Source organism: Coenobita brevimanus, chromosome 69 (genome assembly GCF_032717465.1).
Source record: "Coenobita brevimanus isolate Jiangsu-jjx chromosome 69, ASM3271746v2, whole genome shotgun sequence".
Classification (NCBI taxonomy): Eukaryota; Metazoa; Arthropoda; class Malacostraca; order Decapoda; family Coenobitidae; genus Coenobita; species Coenobita brevimanus.
In genome coordinates, this window is record NC_137022.1 from 25827426 (window position 1) to 25848267 (window position 20842).

The 20842-nt window shown below is 43.7% G+C and overlaps 1 protein-coding gene across 1 annotated transcript in view; it reads right to left on the reverse strand.

Moving 5' to 3' along the window:
- Positions 1-20842, reverse strand: part of LOC145406160 (uncharacterized) — a 66061-nt gene that overhangs the window by 35410 nt on the left and 9809 nt on the right. Inside the window, exons 3-5 of the mRNA XM_080277357.1 lie at positions 18588-18591; positions 3859-3882; positions 330-614 (exon numbers count right to left, since the gene is read on the reverse strand). Coding sequence (XP_080133483.1) covers positions 330-614; positions 3859-3882; positions 18588-18591 — 313 coding nt within the window. The remainder of the gene's footprint in view (positions 1-329; positions 615-3858; positions 3883-18587; positions 18592-20842) is intronic.

A 20842-nucleotide genomic window follows, 5' to 3' on the forward strand; every position in this document is an offset into this window, starting at 1 on the left:
AAGATGATGTTTTTAGGTAAACTATGGTCGAAATCCAGACAAATTAGATAAACCTTGAAATACAGCGTCATTAGGACCTCACCTGCGCTGGCTGGAAGACCCCCTCCTCACCCAAAAAATGCAAAAGAAAATATTCATAATGAGAAATACAAAGATGTTAACAAGATAAATAAAACTTCGGTGATATCGTTATTGTCTCACCTGCTCCTGGCGCCAGCTGTACTCCTCCCCCCCCCCAAAAAAAAAAAAATCAAAGAGGTATAAAATTATTTAAAAGGGTACCAAATTAATCAAAGGAGGTCAAACAAGCTTTAAAAAAAATGCATAACGTTTGTAAGAGACCTGTACTGCCTTACCTGCTCCCGGCGCCAGTTGTACGAGACCCACCACGAGCAGCGTGATGCCCAACAGCACGCACACCACCGACACGTGCAGCAGGGACACTCGCCCACACAGGTACCCGTGCACGCATCTGTACGCACACCCCCTGCTCGAACTCTGCTTCCCCTGCGTCCTGGGCGAAGTGACTGGCGACTGTTTGGGCGAGGCGGCGGGACTGGCAGCGGGGGAATTCTTGGGCGAGGCACGTGGACTCCTCAGAGGGGTTGGCAGGCCTGGTGATGGCGGCGGAGGAATACAAGCCCAGTTTGTTTACATGAGGAGTGCTGCCCTAAACCGTTTTTCCTTTTTCCTTTTTACTTCAGTCAGAACCCTGCGTGATTTTTATTGGATGTGGTATTCTACTGTATTTTATGCTGAATTTTTAAAACTTGTTGGCTGTTTAATTCGAATTTGGTGAAGGTGTAGTTGTTCTATACGTGATATCCACATTGATGCTTGAACTGACATTAGGCAAGTATGTACTGAACATCTGGAGCTTGAACATCCAATTCCTTACTTTAAAACATCAAAATAATACTCAAAACATCTACCTTAATCTTAACATCAAGTCTGATCCAGGACACATAAAAAGAAATATAAGCTTTACAATTAGCTTACATGAAATTACGAAAGAGGAAACATATAAACAAACAATAAAGAGTGGGGAGGCTTGAATACCATGCCTGAGTCAATACAGCATGTGGGTGGAAAGATGTGAGCACAGAGAATACGTGGCCAGTGGAAGGGTGAGCACAGGGGGTGAAGAACTGAACACAAATGAAGGGACTGAGGCGTAGTTAAGGTGGAGGGACAGAGAATGAGTCGAATACGAAAAGGTGATTAGGGAGAGAGAGAGAGAGAGAGAGAGAGAGAGAAACAAAAATCACAAGAGGAGCAGATACAACCTAACTACACGCATAAAATACAACACCCAGCAACCCCTTCAGTACCAGGACGCCATTTTTTCAGCAAAGGGGAGACTAAATCGCAGCGAGGACGATGTTAAGGAAGGCTATATACATGGCCTGCAGCGATAAATCTCTCCCCAGCTAACTAAAATGGCCGATGGTAGCGAGAATAGTGCATAAGAGACGTCCTCGAGCTGAAGGGGTTCAAAACACGGGCGACACAGTGAGAGGATGTAGGGGTGGGGAGCAATAATAATAATAATAATAATAGCAGTAGTAGTAGTAGTTGTTGTTGTTGTTGTAGTAGTAGTAGTAATAATAATAATAATAATAATAATAGTAAATAATAATGATAATAAACAGTAGTAGTAGTAGTAGTAGTAGTAGTAGTAGTAGTCGTAGTAATAGTAATAAAAATGAGTCGTTATCCAGTGAGCTTAGGCGGCGTCTCAACACCTGTTCCTCGGCGAATTATTTTGAACATCAATTTTTTTCTTTTGTATGCTACGACGGGAACTACATCGACATCAGAAATATATAAATGAAAAAATGAACAATATCAAGATGTAAAATGCAGAATGAATCACTAACAATCCAGTGTTACGAATCTTCTTCCTTAGCACCTCTTTCTTAGCACCTCTTCCTTAGCACCTCTTTCTTGGCGACTTATTTTGCATACTGGATCTTAATATTCTCTTGTATGTTAAGTCTGTCCTTTTACGAGAGAGAGAGAGAGAGAGAGAGAGAGAGAGAGAGAGAGAATGTTTAAATAACAACGGCAAGAGATTATTACCGTGGGAATAGCAAGACTGGTTAGAAATACTTGCGAGGGAGTCTCCTAAACCCACGAGGATACAACTAACATTTTCACTGGTAGAGTTCGTAAAACTCTTTTTCCTTGGCAACTTGTTTCTTCATACTATATATACTGCTTTCACTCTAACTTGATCTAAAACAAATACGAATACAAATCTGAATGTGTCACCTACAAGATATTCTGAACGTGTCAAATACAATCATGAACTTGTCAAACGCGTGTCAAATACAGGTAAGAGCGTGTCAAATACAAGAGGATATGAACGTGTCGAAAGAAGTGGTTGGCAGGAAGTGTTATCTCGCCTTTGTCATCTTAATATCCTCTTGTGTTTCTGATACCGATACTGAACTGATGCAAATAACTCACAACAGAATACGCAGCACTAGGCAAAATAAATCGCCAAGGAAGACGTGCTAGGAGGTGCTAGGGAGCCTCCTAAGCTCACGAATACGGCCCATATGTGAGAATTCGTCATCCAAGCATAAGAAAGGGGAAAATGATGATATTTAAATTAATTAAAAAAAATACACTGAGATCACGAGGAGGACGAGGAACGTAAAAGTATTGGGAGCAGTAATGATGGTGGTCATAGCAACAGTAGTAGTAATATGCAGTTGTGGTAGTTGAAGAGAGAGAGAGAGAGAGAGAGAGAGAGAGAGAGAGTGGGGGGGGATAAAGGGGGTGGAAGTGGGGAGTGGGCGGGATGTGCATACAAACGTGAAAATACAGAATAAAAACCTGTACAAACATGTCAGAAAGGGTGAATGGGGTGAGAGGGGGGGAAGTTATAGAAAAGGGTGACATTAAACCACGTCAGAGGGGTGAGCAGGGTTTAGGGTGAGAGATCTGAACGTGAAAGTCGAATAAAAACGAAAGAGGGAAAAAAAGAAAAGAAAAGGAGAGGGGTAAAAAAAAAAAAAAAAAAAAAAAAACTGAGTGGGATTAGGGTGACCAAAACATATCAAGGAGAGGGAGAGGGTGAGAGGGAGAATGAGAGGGAGAGAGGGAGTGTGAGGGAAAGAGAGTGAGGGGAAGAGGAGGTGAAAAGGAGAACGTGAGAAAGGAGACTACAAACGTGATATAAAATGACGAAAAGGTGTGAGAGTTTGGTGAGAGGAACAAAATCCAAATAAAAATGAGAGAGAGAGAGAGAGAGAGAGAGAGAGAGAACTCAGGCCGAAAGAAAAGCTACTATGATACAAAATTATGGGAAGGATTAATTGGTAGGTGAGGTGATAATTATTTAAAAAAATGTTACAGAGAAGTGAAAAAATGCATGAGACGAGGTGAAGGTCATATCAAGACACGTCAAGAGAGAGGCAGGGGTGAGGGACGGGGGAGGGGGGTGAGGGAGCGGGTGTGTGAGGGTGCAAACGTGAGAATTTCCATTTCAAAAAAAAGTGATATAAAACATGGCCAAAAGTGAAAAAGGGTTCGTGAGACGGGGTTGTAGGGGAGTGATATTAAAGACTAGAGAGAGAGAGAGAGAGAGAGAGAGAGAGAGTGAGAGGGGTGGCTGGTGATGAAGGAGCAAACGTGACAAGTGGAATAAAAGTGACATAAAACATGACAAAAAGAGTGAGAGGATTCGTTGGGTTGATATCAAAACACGTCAGAACCGAAGGGGTGAGGGTGTGAGGGGTGAGGGGGAAGCAAGGCGACAACAACAGCGGGTGTGTAAGCGAGAGGAGCAGAGGGGCAGGGCAGGGCAGGGCTGGAGCGACACAGGGGTTCCACTTGGTCGGTCCTTACCCCTCCTAGCGGCTGGGGCTTTCACTACGCCGCAGAGGAAGGCAAACAGACACACTAATAAATCAACATCGCTACGGACTGATGAGCTGATGGGAGATGTGGGGGGCTGAGCTGGTGTGTGTGGGGGGCTGGGTTGGTATGGGGGGGGCTGGGCTTGTGTGTGGAAGGCTGGGCTGGTATGTGGAGGGTCTGCGCTGATGTGTGGGGGGGTTGTAAAGGAGGGGTGATGGAGGTGGATGTAGGGGAGGGGGGCTAAAAACAGTCTGAATTCCAAAGGCATTAAAAACACTGCTGGGGATAAGGAGATGGCGTGTGTAGGGGGTTTGGGCAGGTGTGTGTGGGGTGTGGGATCAAGAAATACAACTGGTGAGTGGGTGGGTGCGTGAGGGGAGGGGGACGTTAGTATAGGTATTCTTAAAAAACTAATAACACCGCCAGGGATGAGGTGATGGTGGTGTGTGAGGGGCTAGGGTGTATAAGGACTGGGTGTGGGAGGCAGTGTATGGGGTGGGGAGTTAGGAAAATATATGTACTGTAAAAGACATATAAAAATCAACACCCCTAGTAGTAGTATGTGGGGGTGAGGACTTACAAAACAACCTGTACTCCAAACACACAGACACCTAAAAAAAAAACACCACCACTAACGCTTAGGTGATGTGTGGGGGTGTGGAGGTAAATATATCAACACCACGAGAGGCTACGTGATGTTGGGGTGGTTGTAAAGAAACAGCATATATTATAAAAGACAGGTGGTGGTTAAAAATGGATATATATACTGAAAAATAGTCTAACATTGACCATAAAACCACAATAAGGTGATCCATGAATGAGAGGCATATCCACAATAGCACATCAAAAGTTTCGGAGACATCTTTCAGCCTTGTCACTGGGGATTCAGAAGCAAGGCAGTTTACTTCCTTAAGGTGTCTATAAGAAGGGACAGAGTTATGACCAAGACGGCTGGGAATAACACTTTTGCCTGCCATTGTGGACATTCTTCTCATTATACAGGGATATATGGACTGCAAAATCATGTTAGGCACAAAATATATATACATGTTGTTTACATACTCCACAAATGACGTAAGGGAGATTGTATATATGAATAACACAGGGAGGTGAAGATGATACATAGGGAACAATGGAAAATTATGGATGGGTTCCCAATAGTGCTTCAAAAGACACACTATGGTTGCGAGGGGTTAAACAAGTGTGTGTGTGTGTGTGTGTGTGTGTGTGTGTGTGTGTGTGTGTGTGTGTGTGTGTGTGTGTGTGTGTGTGTGTGTGTGTGTGTGTGTGTGTGTGTGTGTGTGTGTGTGTGTGTGTGTGTGTGTGTGTGTGTGTGTGTGTGTGTGTTACTAATAACGCGTGTGGTATGTCATGAGGACTAAGAGTAAATAAACTTTTTCCTATAACCAAAGGCCGCGTCAGCACCCGAAATACGGACAATTCTCAGCCTGAATTATAACACAAGTATTCTCAGCACTCTCACGGTGGGGTCAACTCTAGTACAGGTCTTTTTTTTTTCCCTCTTATTACAGAAGAGGAACAGGGGAAGGAAAAACAAATATAAAATAAAATCCATACACCGAATTTCATTGCAATCATCGTCCTATACCTCCCTAACACCTCATCCTAAGCGATTTATTTAGCTTATTACACATTGCTGTCCTCTTAAAAGTTACCTAATCATAAAATCACCTTACCCTGCATAAATAACGTACAACACATCACCTAGCCGCATCTAAAAATAAATCGGTAAGGAGGAGGTGTTAGGGCAGCCTGGGAGTGTTAATACTGACCCCATTCTCGTTAATATCTGGACGTAATACTGGATCAATATTTTTACCGCGGTTCCTCTCAGTGTACCTTAATATTTTCTTGCCATACTGTATTCCGGCTTTACTCCTTCAACCACAATCTCTCTCTCTCTCTCTCTCTCTCTCTCTCTCTCTCTCTCCTCTAGCTAGCACTAGATGATTAAGCTAGGAATATTCTCTAATTGCGACAGGAGTAACGAAGCCTGTACCTATCTCCTCTATTTAAACCCGTTCTTTTGTAATAATAATAATAATAATAATAATAATAACAATAATAATAAAACTCCCTGGTATTTAGCACGAATAAAAGGCAAACTTCCTCGGGCTGAAGGGATTAACACAATGGCAGGGTCCTATTGCTCTAGGACCTTTAGGTGTTATCAAGGATCCTAGGTGTTATCAGTCCCAGGTGTTATCAGTCCCAGGTGTTATCAGTCCCAGGTGTTATCAGTCCTAGGTGTTATCAAAGGTGCTGGGCTAAAATAAGGGCCACTTTCATCGATCACCTAGCAGGAGAATAAGGCGCCTGTGCTGCCACGTTAAGGGAGAATCATTAAGTTCGGTATTTTTCTCTTGCTAAAAATACCGAAAGTCTGGGGTGGAGGTCAAGGTGAGTCTCTATTGGATGGGGTGAAACGAATCTACCCCACCAGTCTGATCGGCACTCCTCCTTCACAGCGACCATCCTCAAGCCGCTACTCCTCCGTGGGACACCTTGTACTCCACTACTCTTTGTACTCCGCTGCTCTTTGTACTCCATTACTCCTTGTACTCCACTACTCCTTGTACTCCACTACTCCTTGTACTCCACTACTCCTTGTACTCCACTATTCCTTGTACTCCACTACTCCTTGTACTCCACTATTCCTTGTACTCCACTATTCCTTGTACTACACTACTCCTTGTACTCCACTACTTGTACTCCACTACTCCTTGTACTCCACTATTTGTACTCCACTTCTCCTTGTACTCCGCTGCTCTGGTACGCTACGTCTCTTAACTCGCTTTACCTTCAATCTTATTATTGTATTTTTTGATGGGGGGAAACTTTAGAAGGAGCTCTGTCCGTCTAGTGCGCATTAATGATTTTCGAACGTGGTGCCTGACTCCCACAGACTTCAGAGATTTCAGTGCAAAGCCAGATCACACACAATACCGTCCTCTCTCACACCACACCACACACCATTACCCTTCCACACCACACCACACCACGCAATATCACCCTCCCACACCACACACTATCACCCTCCCACACCACACCAAACACCACAGAAGATCACCCTCCCGCATCACACCACACCACACCACACACTGTTACCTTCCAACGCCACACCACACCACACACTATTACCCTCCTACACCACACCACACCACACAAAATCACCCTCTCACACCATACCACACCACACACTATCACCCTCTCACACCACACCACACCACACAAGATCACCCTCCCACACCACACCACACCACACCACACAAAATCACCCTCTCACACCATACCACACCACAGAAGATCACCCTCCCGCACCACATCACACCACACCTAGAATGACCCCTGATCTCCTGCATCTAGTATTTTGAATTTATTAAAACCGAGAGAGTGATGGGGTGTCCAGGTTTCTGACTTCTGACTGCTGGTGGTTGCCGTATGTCCAAATTCTGAGTGGCAGTCTCCCAAAAAATAAAAAAAATAAACTATAATAAATACTAGTTTAGGTTGTCTATGTAGTGATGTACAGGCATGAGCAGAAGTTTGTCGACAGTCTCCTACTTGCATTCTACCGTTCTGTATTTCTTATTCCTCCCTACACGCTGGAGAATATTCCTCCCTCCAGTATTGTTTTGTTGTGTGCTTTATATTGCTAGCACATAAAAATATTTCACTTAACACCCCCCATTGACACAGACAGAGGGCAGGTGTCGCACAACTTTTACCCCTGGCTGTACAGTCGGCGTCGAAGGAGCTGTCGCCTCTCGTGTTATCCTCTCCACGGACCTTGATACTCAGTTTAGTAAGCCCGTATAAACTAACTCATAACACTGATCTATATATAAGTTTAAGTCATCAGTGTCAGTTGCTAAGGATTAACGACACTGGAGAGAAAAACTGGAGAGGCGACAGGACTTTTGAGGCCGCCTATACACACAAGCAGCTTCCACGTTTTCTCTCCCAGTGGTACAAAAATTTCCCCACCATGCGACGAGAGGTACCGCCAGGGCAAAAGTTCGTCTGCTATTCCACCGCGTCTACTTCACGCTTAGGGCATGTCCGTCACTTTCCTCCTGACGCATCGTAACAAAGAGATTCGTCTACGGGCAGAGAAACATACTAAAACTCACTCAGCTCAGGAATATTGACCAGCAGAAGAAAGTGATACGCAGAAGAGGTGAAACGTTAGAAATATACCAATCCTCTCTCAGTTTAGGAATACTGGCCAGCAGAGGAAAGTGATAAGCAGAGAAGGTGAAAGGTTAAGAACATAATAATCCTCTCTTAGCTTAGAAATATTAGCCAGCGACAAGTAAAAGAGGTGAAATATTAGGAACATGCCAAGCCTCTTACAGCTTAGGAATAATAGCCAGCAAAGGAAAGTGACAAGTGGAAGAGGTGAAATATTAGGAACATATCAAGCCTCGCTCAGCTTAGGAATATTAGCCAGCAAAGGAAAGTGACAAGTGGAAGAGGTGAAATATTAGGAAGAAACCACGCCTCCCTCAGGGGAATATTAGCCAGCAAAGGAAAGTTGAGGACTGTGAACGCGGCGAAATTTCAGATGAACTCTTTTCCCCGACTGCACAGTATGACCGCGGGCTGAGAACACCATCCTTTGTTTACCTGACCACGGCCTTGGGGGGGGGGGGGAAAGGAAAAGAAAAAGAAACAAGGGGAGGAAAGAAAAAAAATGTCTGTGGTGAGGGAAAAACTAGAGGATGGAAAAAGTATTATGGAAAGTGTGTATAATTCCACATTTTGAATACTTTACGGCGCTGTGAAAAAAAAAAAAATACAAAAATTTTTATGGAAAAATACACGACGAAAAGAAAATGAAAACATACATTATTCCTGTGGTTTTGGATTTCAGGGTGGTGTGTGTGTGTGTGTGTGTGTGTGTGTGTGTGTGTGTGTGTGTGTGTGTAAGCGCGGGGGGGATAGGCTAGGGTTGTTGGGGGGTGGGGGGTGAGGGTGAAGGATTGGGGGACTATACAGTATAATATATAAAAAATTTCACGTCGGGTCCTCTATGATTAATTAGAAAGGTGAGGTAAGGTGGAGACAAATTCGAAACACCTCTTCCTAAGCGATTTATTTCACACCTTACACCTTAATATCCTCCTGTATGTTAATTATTCTAAGCACTGACATAAAGATACATAACACACAAGAGAATAATAGAGACAAAACAAATCGCTATGGAAAAGGTGAAACGAACCTTCCTATAACGAGATTACAGATAAAATACACTGTGCTTTTTTCCCCATCAAAAAGTGTTACATAGAAATACAGACACAGGCTAAGAATCCTTGTATTTGTAGGTCTTGTGCATAAGGGTGATGGGAACAATATATAAAGTAGGATTTACACTCTTATTGATTAGAGGATTTTCTTTTTTCGGATTCACAAAGTGGTTAAGATCATTTCATTGCCGTTACGTGTGTGTGTGTGTGTGTGTGTGTGTGTGTGTGTGTGTGTGTGTGTGTGTGTGTGTGTGTGTGTGTGTGTGTGTGTGTGTGTGTGTGTGTCTTAAGTTACGACAGGAAATCAATCTTAAGTCCTTTTGTGAATCCAGATCCTCTTTATACATAGAGGAATAAAACTAGAGACCTGAAAAAGAAGATGGGAGCATATTAACAGGATCCTACATAATGATGATGATGATGATGATGATGATGATGATGATGATGATGACGGTGGTGGTGGCAGTGATGATGATGGTGATGGTGGTGGTGGTGATGGTGGTAATGATGATGGTGGCAGTGATGATGATGATGATGATGATGATGATGATGATGATGATGATGAAGTGAAAATGATACACTCCTGTCAGAGGCAATTAATATAACACACCTGTATACCGCTTCACCTAAATGCTACCTACGTTCTCCGTCTTCGCTTCGTTATGTATCTACGAAATCTTAATACGTAATTCTCAGTCCATTTGTTTACCTTCGAAATGACCAGACATACAAATACACAAGTTTGAGAATGGAGGGTCACCCATTACAAACTCTGGAAAAACAAACGAAGGAAGAAAGGAAATTAGGAAAAAAGGAAGGAAAAAAGGAAGGAAAAAGGGAAGGAGAAAACGAAGGGAAAAACGAACGAAGGAAGAAAGGAAATAAGGAAAAAACGAAGGAAAAACTGAACGAAGGAAGGAACGAAGAGGGAAAAAACGAAGGTAAAAAGAAAAAAACGAAAGAAAAACACACGAGTTGGCCGTATAATATCGAGACGTGAAAAAGAAAAATGTAAAAAACCTGGTATTTTATTATTTTTTTTTTAAATTGTAAGAAAAAATGGATACGGTATATAAATAGAAAGATACACACACACCCAATATATTCTGATTTACGTATGTTGAAAAATTTGGAAATTAATGAGAGAGAGAGAGAGAGAGAGAGAGAGAGAGAATTAACCCTTCGAAAATCCATACAAACGAGGCAAAAGTTACGAGATTTTTTTTTTCTTTTTTACATTTCCCTATTACTGGAGTTTTTTTTTTTAAACCCCTCACAAGATGCAGCGTCAGACAAGATGATGATTAGAGACTTGAGGCCCAGGATGTAACTAAACCCCTTCAGCGCGATTACGCGTTTTCATTCATACAGCCTCCAAAGTGTTTCGTAAATGATGACGGTAAAGTAACAATAAAAATAATAATAATAATAATAATAATAATAATAATAATAAAACGCTGAGAGAATGTAAAAAAAAAAATGGTCCTTTAATAAGTTTCCTCTGTGGTGGAGAGTTGTTACAGAGTTTGAAGGCCTGATGATGGTGTGGGTGTGGTGTGTGGATGTAGGGGTGTGTGGGTGTGGTGTGTGGGTGTAGGGTGGTGTGGGGGTATATGGGTGAGGGTGTTTTTGTGTGTGGGGAGGGTGCATTTATGGGTGAGGGTTGGGTTGGGTAGGGTAGAGGTAAGGGTGGGTATGGGTGTGGGTAAGTGAAGTGGGTATAAAGGTGTGAGTGTGGGTGAAGGAGTGAGTGTGTGTGTGTGTGTGTGTGTGTGTGTGTGTGTGTGTGTGTGTGTGTGTGTGTGTGTGTGTGTGTGTGTGTGTGTGTGTGTGTGTGTGTGTGTGTGTGTGTGTGTGTGTGTGTGTGTGTGTGTGTGTGTGTGTGTGTGTGTGAGACAGAGAGAGAGAGAGAGAGAGAGAGAGAGAGAGAGAGAGAGAGAGAGAGAGAGACTGGGTGAGGTGGGGTGGCGAGGAAATGAAGGAAAGGACGAGGTCAAAGAGAGAGAGAAAAGGAGGAGGTTAGGTAGAAGCAGGTAAAGTGGGGAGAGAGGAGGTGGGGAGAAGAGGGAGGGGGGAGGAGTAGGGAGGAGAGGGAGAAGGGGATGGAGGAGGGATGGTGAGGAAGGGGAAAAAGGAGATGGAGGAAGGGTGGGGAAACGAAGGAGGGGGAGAGGGGGGATGGAGGAGAGGTGGGGAGAAGAAGGAGAGGGAGAGGGGAAGGGGGAGGAGAAGGGGGAGGAATGAGATGAGGAAGGAGGGTACGGGAGGACGTCAGACGAGTAAGGGGATGCTCTCTCTCTCTCTCTCTCTCTCTCTCTCTCTCTCTCTCTCTCTCTCTCTCTCTCTCTCAGCATCCAACCCCGGGACGACTTTGCTGGTCTTCTCTCTGATCTTATTTTCAATGTTTATTTAGGATCTTTTTTTATGCTGTGGATCTGTGTCAATCTGTTTGGATTTTTCTGCCCTAACTCTGAAGTGTGTGTGTGTGTGTGTGTGTGTGTGTGTGTGTGTGTGTGTGTGTGTGTGTGTGTGTGTGTGTGTGTGTGTGTGTGTGTGTGTGTGTGTGTGTGTGTGTGTGTGTGTGTGTGCGTGCGGTAAGTACAACATCGGACTGAATGGGTTGGTTCATTATTGACCTGACCAACACTTTAAAGAGAGAGAGAGAGAGAGAGAGAGAGAGAGAGAGAAGCTATTCACTGCCTTCACATTCACTATTTCCATAAGCTAAAATTTGGCCATATACAGAAGTAGTAGCAGTGGTAGTAGTAGCTGTAGTAGTAGTAGTAGTAGTAGTAGTAGTAGTAGTAGTAGTAGCAGCAGTAGTAGTAGTAGTAGTAGTAGTAGTAGTAGTAGTAATAATAATAATAATAATAATAATAATAATAATAATAATAATAATAATAGTAGTAGTAGTAGTAGTAACAGTAGTAGTAGTAGTAATAGTTGTAGTAGTAACAGCAGTAGCAGTAGTAAAATTAATCATAAGTGCTGCCTTAATATTCGTTCAATAAATCAAAAACATTACGACCATCACTGCACCATCCCTATCTATCTATCTATCGATTGCCAGACGCCTCAATCCCATATACGGGGTGGCCACAAACAAATCACCTCCACTATCCCAGTCCCCAAAAATCGCAGCCTGACTATGTGTTGAAATTAGTACACGAATAACCAGACCTCTTTTCCCATCAAATGATTAAAACACACACACACACACACACACACACACACACACACACACACACACACACATGAAGGGTTATCGATCAACAGATACATAATTAGTCAGTCTATTTACACCGAGTCGATGTTTACACTGAGGAGCGTCCCGGCGTCCTCTCCAGGTGTAAAGTGAATAGCGTAAGAGGTCAAAGGTCAAACGGAAGCGCCTGGGTCACCGTGAGCCGTGGGTTTAGAAGGCTCCCTCAACACCTGTCCTTCACCTATTTAGTCTAGTTATTATGGCACGTTAACGCTCTATTTTGCACGTTCAAGCTCTTTTCTGCACGTTCACGCTCACTTGCACATCCATGCTCTCTTAATATGCAAACTAAATCGCTAAGGAAGAGGTGTTACGGAGCTTCCTTAACAGAAGAGAATACAGGTCGGTCTCCAAGGCAACCAAAAAATACGATGAGTTTGGGTAAAATAAAGTTGGATATTGAATTGTAAAACGCAAAATAAATCGCCTAGGAAGAGGTGCAACGAAGTGTCCTATGCCAGGGATTAGAGGTACACGAAGGATTATAACGAGGTAACACGGGAAATAAATCACAAAGGACGCTAAGAAATCAATAACCGCTAAGGAAGTGACGCCAAACAATCACAAACCGCTAGAGAATGCTACAAAATCATAACTCGCTAAGAAAGGGACGCCAAAAAATCATAAACCGCTAAGGAACACTTTAAAATCATAAATCGCTAATGTTGATGCGCTACAATACCATAAATCACTAAGGAAGAAACATGAATAGAAAGTAAATCAAAACCGCTAAAGGAAGTGACAACATAAAAAAAATCACACATCGCTAAGGAAGACGTAAAAAAATCACAAACCGCTAAGGAAGTTGCCATACCACATCCATGGCAACGAAAATACGGTTCAAAAATTGAGTAGGTGTTGCCATAGTTGCCATATTTCGTACCCATTTCGTACCCTACGGCTTGTGTATCGAGGATGACGTGTACTCAAGCTGGGGTTATTGAGAGACTCCTTCGCCGTCCCTGTTTACATTTGAAGGCGGAAGGAGCGTATCCCTCTTTCCATCGTCCTCGCGTTGGATTTCGTTCGTGACACCTCTTCCTCTGCGATTTACTTTTTACATAGCCATCCCTCCATCATTCAGTCGTATTCCGTTCCCTCAGGAGCGTAGAGGTCCGGGGCTAGGCTACTCAATTCCGACATTTAAGGCGAAGGTGAAAAGAGAATTAGATGGGAAGGTGAAGTTTGCCATCCAGTGGGTCAGGGGCTGAGTTTTTACCATTACAAACCATAATATTTTCCTGTATGTTATTTATACCTTTTAAATGTGGAAGTCTGCATCAATAATATACTGTAGTGAAGGATATAACGGTGACATACGCAAAATATATACAGCTAAAAGGGAGATAACGATCTGTCCTAATCGTTACTGCGTTCGTATCACTTCGGATATATTCAAAGCTGCCGTCTCTTATTCCCTCTTCGTTTACACACTGACGACAGCAGGGACGGCAACGTGACTGCCCGAGGACTGAAAATTTACCGATAATATCATACCCTGACGTGACCAATAACTGAATGTAAATATTGACGTGGATTTCATATGCATTATACAAGAGAACGTTTACGCGCATCCCCCACCCCCCAAAAAAAAGTAAGATTGGAGCGCTTGATAAATTTCTTAAAGAGACGAATATACTAAAAAATGAAAAATATTATGAAGAGACATTGCACATCTTTTTTTTTTCTGGCACGTTAACTCTACAATCCAGTATATACACAACACAGCAGTAGTGGTAGTAGTAGCTGCAACACTAGGCTCAACTGAACGTGAACCCCGTCGACTACCGGTTTATGCCCTCTTCCTGCGGTTCTCAATCCTCCTTTCGGGACAGAGGGAAGCGGATGAGGGATGCAAGATTGTATCAGTGCCACCACGTGAAGGCGTTCCTCTCCTGCGCCAAGCCCTCGAAAATACACAGGAACGTGGTGTGTGTGTGTGTGTGTGTGTGTGTGTGTGTGTGTGTGTGTGTGTGTGTGTGTGTGTGTGTGTGTGTGTGTGTGTGTGTGTGTGTGTGTGTGTGTGTGTGTGTGTGTGTGTGTGTGTGTGTGTGTGTGCGTGCGCGCGCGCGCTTGGGAGTTTCGTAAGCACAAGAACAGGGACGCGCTATTCAAGAAACAAATGGCAAAGAAATGCTCATCTCCTTCACTACCACCAAACACGCTATCGGTAATGCACAGTGACGCAAGGATATCGGCACGCTTCCAACCCGACTTTTATATCGGCAACGCGAATGGAAAAGAGTCTAGAGCGCCGGGGGTCGGAAATACCCGCTTATCTCTCGCCCATCAACAGCGGGACGGAAATAATTGGACAAAAATGAGCCTCAAAGGGTGACTGGAGAGAGACACTTGCCCTGAATAACCTTAGCTGAGAGATACGTTAGCTGAGAGATACGTTAGCTGAGAGATATGTTAGCTGAGATACCTTAGCTGAGAGGTACCTTAATTGAGAGATACCTTGGCTGAGAGATACTTTAGCTGAGATATCTTAACTGAGAGATACCTTAACTGTGAGATACCTTGGCTGAGAGATACTTAGCTGCGAGATACCTTAACCGAGAGATAACTGTGATACCTTAGCTGAGAGACACCTTAGCTGCGAGATACTTTAGCTGAGAGATACCCTAGCTGAGATACCTTAACGGAGAGACACCTTAGCTGCGAGATACTTTAGCTGAGATACCTTAACGGAGAGACACCTTGGCTGAAAGATGGACCAGGAGACTAATAGGACAAAGTTGTGAGTATGTGTGTGTGTGTGTGTGTGTGTGTGTGTGTGTGTGTGTGTGTGTGTGTGTGTGTGTGTGTGTGTGTGTGTGAAAGAGAGAGAGAGAGAGAGAGAGAGAGAGAGTTTCAGTATGAACGTGAGTAGTGAGTGAGTGTTTGTATGTATGTATGCATTTATCGTTATGTGCGAATATGCCTGTACGTACAGTATATATGTATGTATGAGTATGAATGTATGAATGTACGTATTTATAAGTATGTGTGCAAATGAAAGCGTCACACACACACACACACACACACACACACACACACACACAATCACCACCTATTCACACTCCCCTCCACACCATACAGCTGATACAACATTACCTTTTGAACTCTTCTGTAATATGCCATGTATTTTTAGCATATTTTTGCTATTTCAGAGAGAGAGAGAGAGAGAGAGAGAGAGAGTGTGTGTGTGTGTGTGTGTGTGTGTGTGTGTGTGTGTGTGTGTGTGTGTGTGTGTGTGTGTGTGTGTGTGTGTGTGTGTGTGTGTGTGTGTGTGTGTGTGTGTGTGTGTGTGTGTGCGCGTGTAACTGCAACCCATACACACTAATTCCATCACCGAATCACCGCGAATTCACAGTATCAAATCTCTCTCTCTCTCTCTCTCTCTCACACACACACACACACACACACACACACACATGGCTCTTTGATTCCCAGGATAAATACGGATCTCAACGCATAAACAAGTGACTTTTTACAATACAGAATATAGCAGGGGGTTTATATATAGTCTCTCTCTCTCTCTCTCTCTCTTCGTCCTGATGACAAAACTTTTCCTTCAAGTCCCGGAAACTCCCCCCCTCCCCCTCCCCCCATTTCCTTCCCCCTCCCCCTTCCCCCCTTTCCTTCTCCCTCCCGCCTTCTCTCCACTCCCCCTCCCCCCTTTCCTTCCCCCTCCCGCCATCCCTCCCCTCCCCCCTTTCCGCTTCTCTCTTCTTTCCACCTGTCTCGTCTCTTCTCTCTCTCTCTCTCTCTCTCTCTCTCTCTCTCTCTCTCCTTTCCCCTTTCCTCTGAACTCCTTCCTTCCTTCTTCCCCTTTCCAAATTCCTCCCCTTCTCCTTCCCCTCATCCTCCTTCATTCTGCTTTCCCCCTCCTCTCCCTCTCCTCTTTCTGACCATCTCCCCTCCCCCTCTTCATTCCCCTCTCTCCCTCCTCTCTTCCCTCCCCTCCCCTTCCTCCACTCTCGTCTCTGTTTCTCCCTCTCTCTCTGACTGTCTGTCTGCAATCATTTTATATCTATTTGAGAGAGAGAGAGAGAGAGAGAGAGAGAGAGAGAGAGAGAGAGAGAGAAATTATACTGCACTGATGTACAGTTCAGCTGGCGACAGTGATGATAGTGATGGCTATAGCTATGATGATGATGATGACATATTAACCATGGGAACAACCCTTTCCCCCCCCCCTCTCTCTCTCTCTCTCTCTCTCAAAAATTTTCGTCTGCCTCGCTTCATTTTATCTTACCTTCTCCTACACGGTTTACAAAATCACCTCAATCCCGTCAGTACCTAAGGTCTCTCAAACCAAACAAAATCGTGTGGCAGCAGCAAGAATAAACAATACGCGATACATTTTTAGAGAAGGGTGTTTGGAGATGGCTAGGGAAATGCCAATGGATCCTGGTGGTTGGACGGATTATGCAAGAGGAAGTGCGTGACAACGATTTGGTGATCTTTAACTTTATATTCCAACTTGGTGTGTCAGGACGAGCAGACCCATCGACCTCAAGCATGCAGCCGCCATTTTGTGGCAGACAGCGCCCCGCCACGGTGGAGACATAGTCCTTCCACATGGCGAAGTGCAGTGAAAAATATGGAGCAGGCTCAGCCCCCCAAGAGGATGAGCTGCGTCTAGGAGATTTGTATCAGCAGTTGCATCAGCCCGAACTTGACTACTTGGTAAATGTGGTTGAGTTTTCCGCCTGGGAGTGTTATGCAATGCCAGTTACCACGTCACGACCACAGTATTACCTCAAGGGATAATGTTAACCATCCACCTACTACCTTTTGGTGGGCTAACGGGTGCTACACCTTGCCCGACCTTGCCCAAGGGTGACCTGGGACTATGCAGGGCAGGGGCGTCCATCTTCCCTATGCCAGACACATGACCCGGCCGCATACCCCGGGTTAGGTAAGTGAAGCGTATATGCGTGTGGATGGTTATGTCCATGAGGTGACGTCAGAACGAATTTGTTTTCGTTTATCGGTAATTTGTTTTCGTTTATCGGTAATTTGTTTTCGTTTATCGGTAATTTGTTTTCGTCTATCGGCTGTTTATTTGTGCATCGGCAATCCGTTTGTCCATTGGCAATTTATTTTAGTCTATCAGCAATTTGTGTTAGTCTACTGGCAACTTCTCTATCGGATATTTTTGTCTATCAGCAATCTTTTATTCTAACGGAAATCTGCCAGCAATATTTTTTCTATCGCTAATCTGTTTTGATCTATCGGCAACTTGATTTAGTTATCGGCAATTTATTTCAGTCTATCCGCAATTAGCTCGTTTACGGCAACTTGCATCAACTCTTGCCGGCAATCTCGTTTCACTCTACGTCATTTCGCTTCAAACACCACCGGCAATCTATCCAAGTGGGTGCCGGTAATTTCGCCTCTCCCTGCGGTCAAGTTGCCGGCAGTTTCAGTCCCCAGGCAACCCTATATCGAGTTTCCTTCAGAGCCTTCCATGGCTTCCCGGGCCTGACCAAACTAATTTAATTTGAGCTGATGCAAGTTTCAAGGTAAGGTCATGGCAGGTCACATAGGAAGGGGAGAGGAGGGGAAGGGAGGGGAGGGGAGGGGAAGGGAAGAGAAGGGATGGACATGGAAGGAAGGAGGGGAGAGGAGGTCAGGTCAGGTGAGATCAGGTAATAAGCTAAAAATTAAATTCATTTTCATAACTAACACATAATTTTCGGCTCTTATAAAAATATCTGGCTTTAAAAAGAAAATAACATAAACAACAATGTATATACTAGAGTTGCCGTGACCATGAGACAGCTAAAGGCCTCCCCACTCCTTGCAGCGGCCGTGGATGCTGGGTCTTCTTCCCTAACGCCGTATCGATCCGGAAGAAGGCATGGCAGGAGCAAGCCTACCCCTGTTTACCGCAGGATGGTTGGGTTACTGTTCTTAGCGAGAGAGGAATGCGTTTAGATTGAGCGACTATCTCTCTCTCTTTCCAACAGCAATCTATGTATCTCTCTTCCTATCCTCTTTATCTATGTTTACCTCTCCATATTTATCAATCTATCTATCTATCCTCTCTCTCTCTCTCCGCTTACCTGGCTCTCATTGTGTCTTCCCCTCCAAGTTTAATCTCCTCTTTCTAACTTACCTTTCCACAAACTCATTTCCTCTCTCTCTCTCTCTCTCTCTCTCTCTCTCTCTCTCTCTCTCTCAAATACCTTTCTATCCATAAATCTATCTATTCATCCATCCATCCTTCCATCCAACCAACTATCTATCTGTCTACCATTTTATCTATCTACTTACCTATCTCTCTAACTATTTGTCCATCCATCAATGCCTCTGCCAGCTATTTATCTATCAATCTATCCAACAACTAAACCATCCATCCATCCACCCATCCCTCCATCAACCCATCCACCCATCTATCTATCCATCCATCCATCCACCCACCCAACCACCCATCCATCCATCCATCCACCCATCCATCCTTTCTTTCATCCATCCACCTACCCAACCATCCATCCATCCTTTCATCTACCCATCCATCCATCTATTCTTCCATCCATCCATCCATCCATCCTTCCTTTCATCCATCCACCTACCCAACCATCCATCCATCCTTCCATCTACCCATTCATCCATTCATCCATCTATTCTTCCACCCATCCACCCACCCATCCAACCATCCATCCACCCATCCCTCCATCCATTCAACCATCCACCCATCCATCCATTCATCTTACCAGCTCTCAAAACCTTCAGAACGGAATCATCTCTCCAAAGTTTAAATAAATTACTGAAAAAAAAAATAAAACAAATAAAATAGAGAAATGGTTGACTGATTTTTTTTTTTTTTTCATTTTTCAGTATTATGGGATGTTAAAAAATAATTGTTGAGAGAGAGAGAGAGAGAGAGAGAGAGAGAGAGAGAGAGAGAGAGAGTTATGGTAATGAATGGTAATGCATAAGGTAGTGTACGAAGTTAGTCTGAAACTATCACTCACACACACACACACACACACACACACACACACACACACACGCACGCGTACACACACACACACACATACACACACGCACGCGTACACACACACACACACACACACACACACACACACACACACACACACACACACACGCACGCACTCACGCACACACACACACACACACACACACACACACACACACACACACACTCTCTCTCTCTCTCAGGTAAGCTCAGGTTGCACAGGTGGGTGTTAATTAAGGGACCAATTACCCAGGTGAGTGCAGAGCATCACATCTGCACACCATCCACAGGTGGGGTGCAGGTGAGGTGATGATGGTGATGGAATGAATGACTTATTCTTAGTTGCTGACGCTGCGTTTGTGCTGACATGGACGAACTGCGCCTCGTTTACTCCTAAGAGAAGACTCTATCTATATATATATATATATATATATATATATATATATATATATATATATATATATATATATATATATATATATATATATATATATATATATATATATATATATATATATATATATATATATATATATATAAATATCAATACATACATACATAAATACATCCATCTACCTGTTTACCTATATATTAATCAATCAACCAATCCACCTATCAAGAGAGAGAGAGAGAGAGAAACCCCTCATTCCATTCTCTGTTCACACCTGCAGATGATCCACGTTGGGTTAAAATTGTTGAATCGTCCCAGCAAAAAATAAACTAAAAATCCAGTTCTGGTATTATTACGTTATCTGAACAATTTATGGCACTTCAACACACGAACACATGGCGAGCGGAGACTGGTGGTGGTGGTGAGTGATGAAGATGGTGGTGATGGCACTTCAACACACGAACACATGGCGAGCGGAGACTGGTGGTGGTGGTGAGTGATGAAGATGGTGGTGATGATGATGATGATGATGATGATGATGATTGATGATGATTCTATCTGTGGTGACGGAATGAATTTAGTGGTGGAGATGAGTGGAATTAATAGTGACACTGGAGGGATCTACTACCTATTCTCTCTCTCTCTCTCTCTCTCTCTCTCTCTCTCTCTCTCTCTCTCCATTGTTGTGCCTCGCTTTAATCTCGCTGCTGCAACAAACAAGAAGGGTAAGATTGGCCTGTTGATTGTCTGCCTGTCAACAATATGAGACGCACGCCACATGTGTCAATATACATACACACATGCATACACATACAGTACATATACATACACACAAGCATACATCCATGCCATACATACATACGCACACACATACATACCCACAAACAGATACACACACACACACACAAAACACACACACACACACACACATACATACACACACACACACACACACACACACACACACACACACACACACACACACACACACACACACACGATGAGTCATGTAAGTGTATAATCAATCAATAAAGTCGAGAATATTTTACTAACTAATATAACTACTGTAT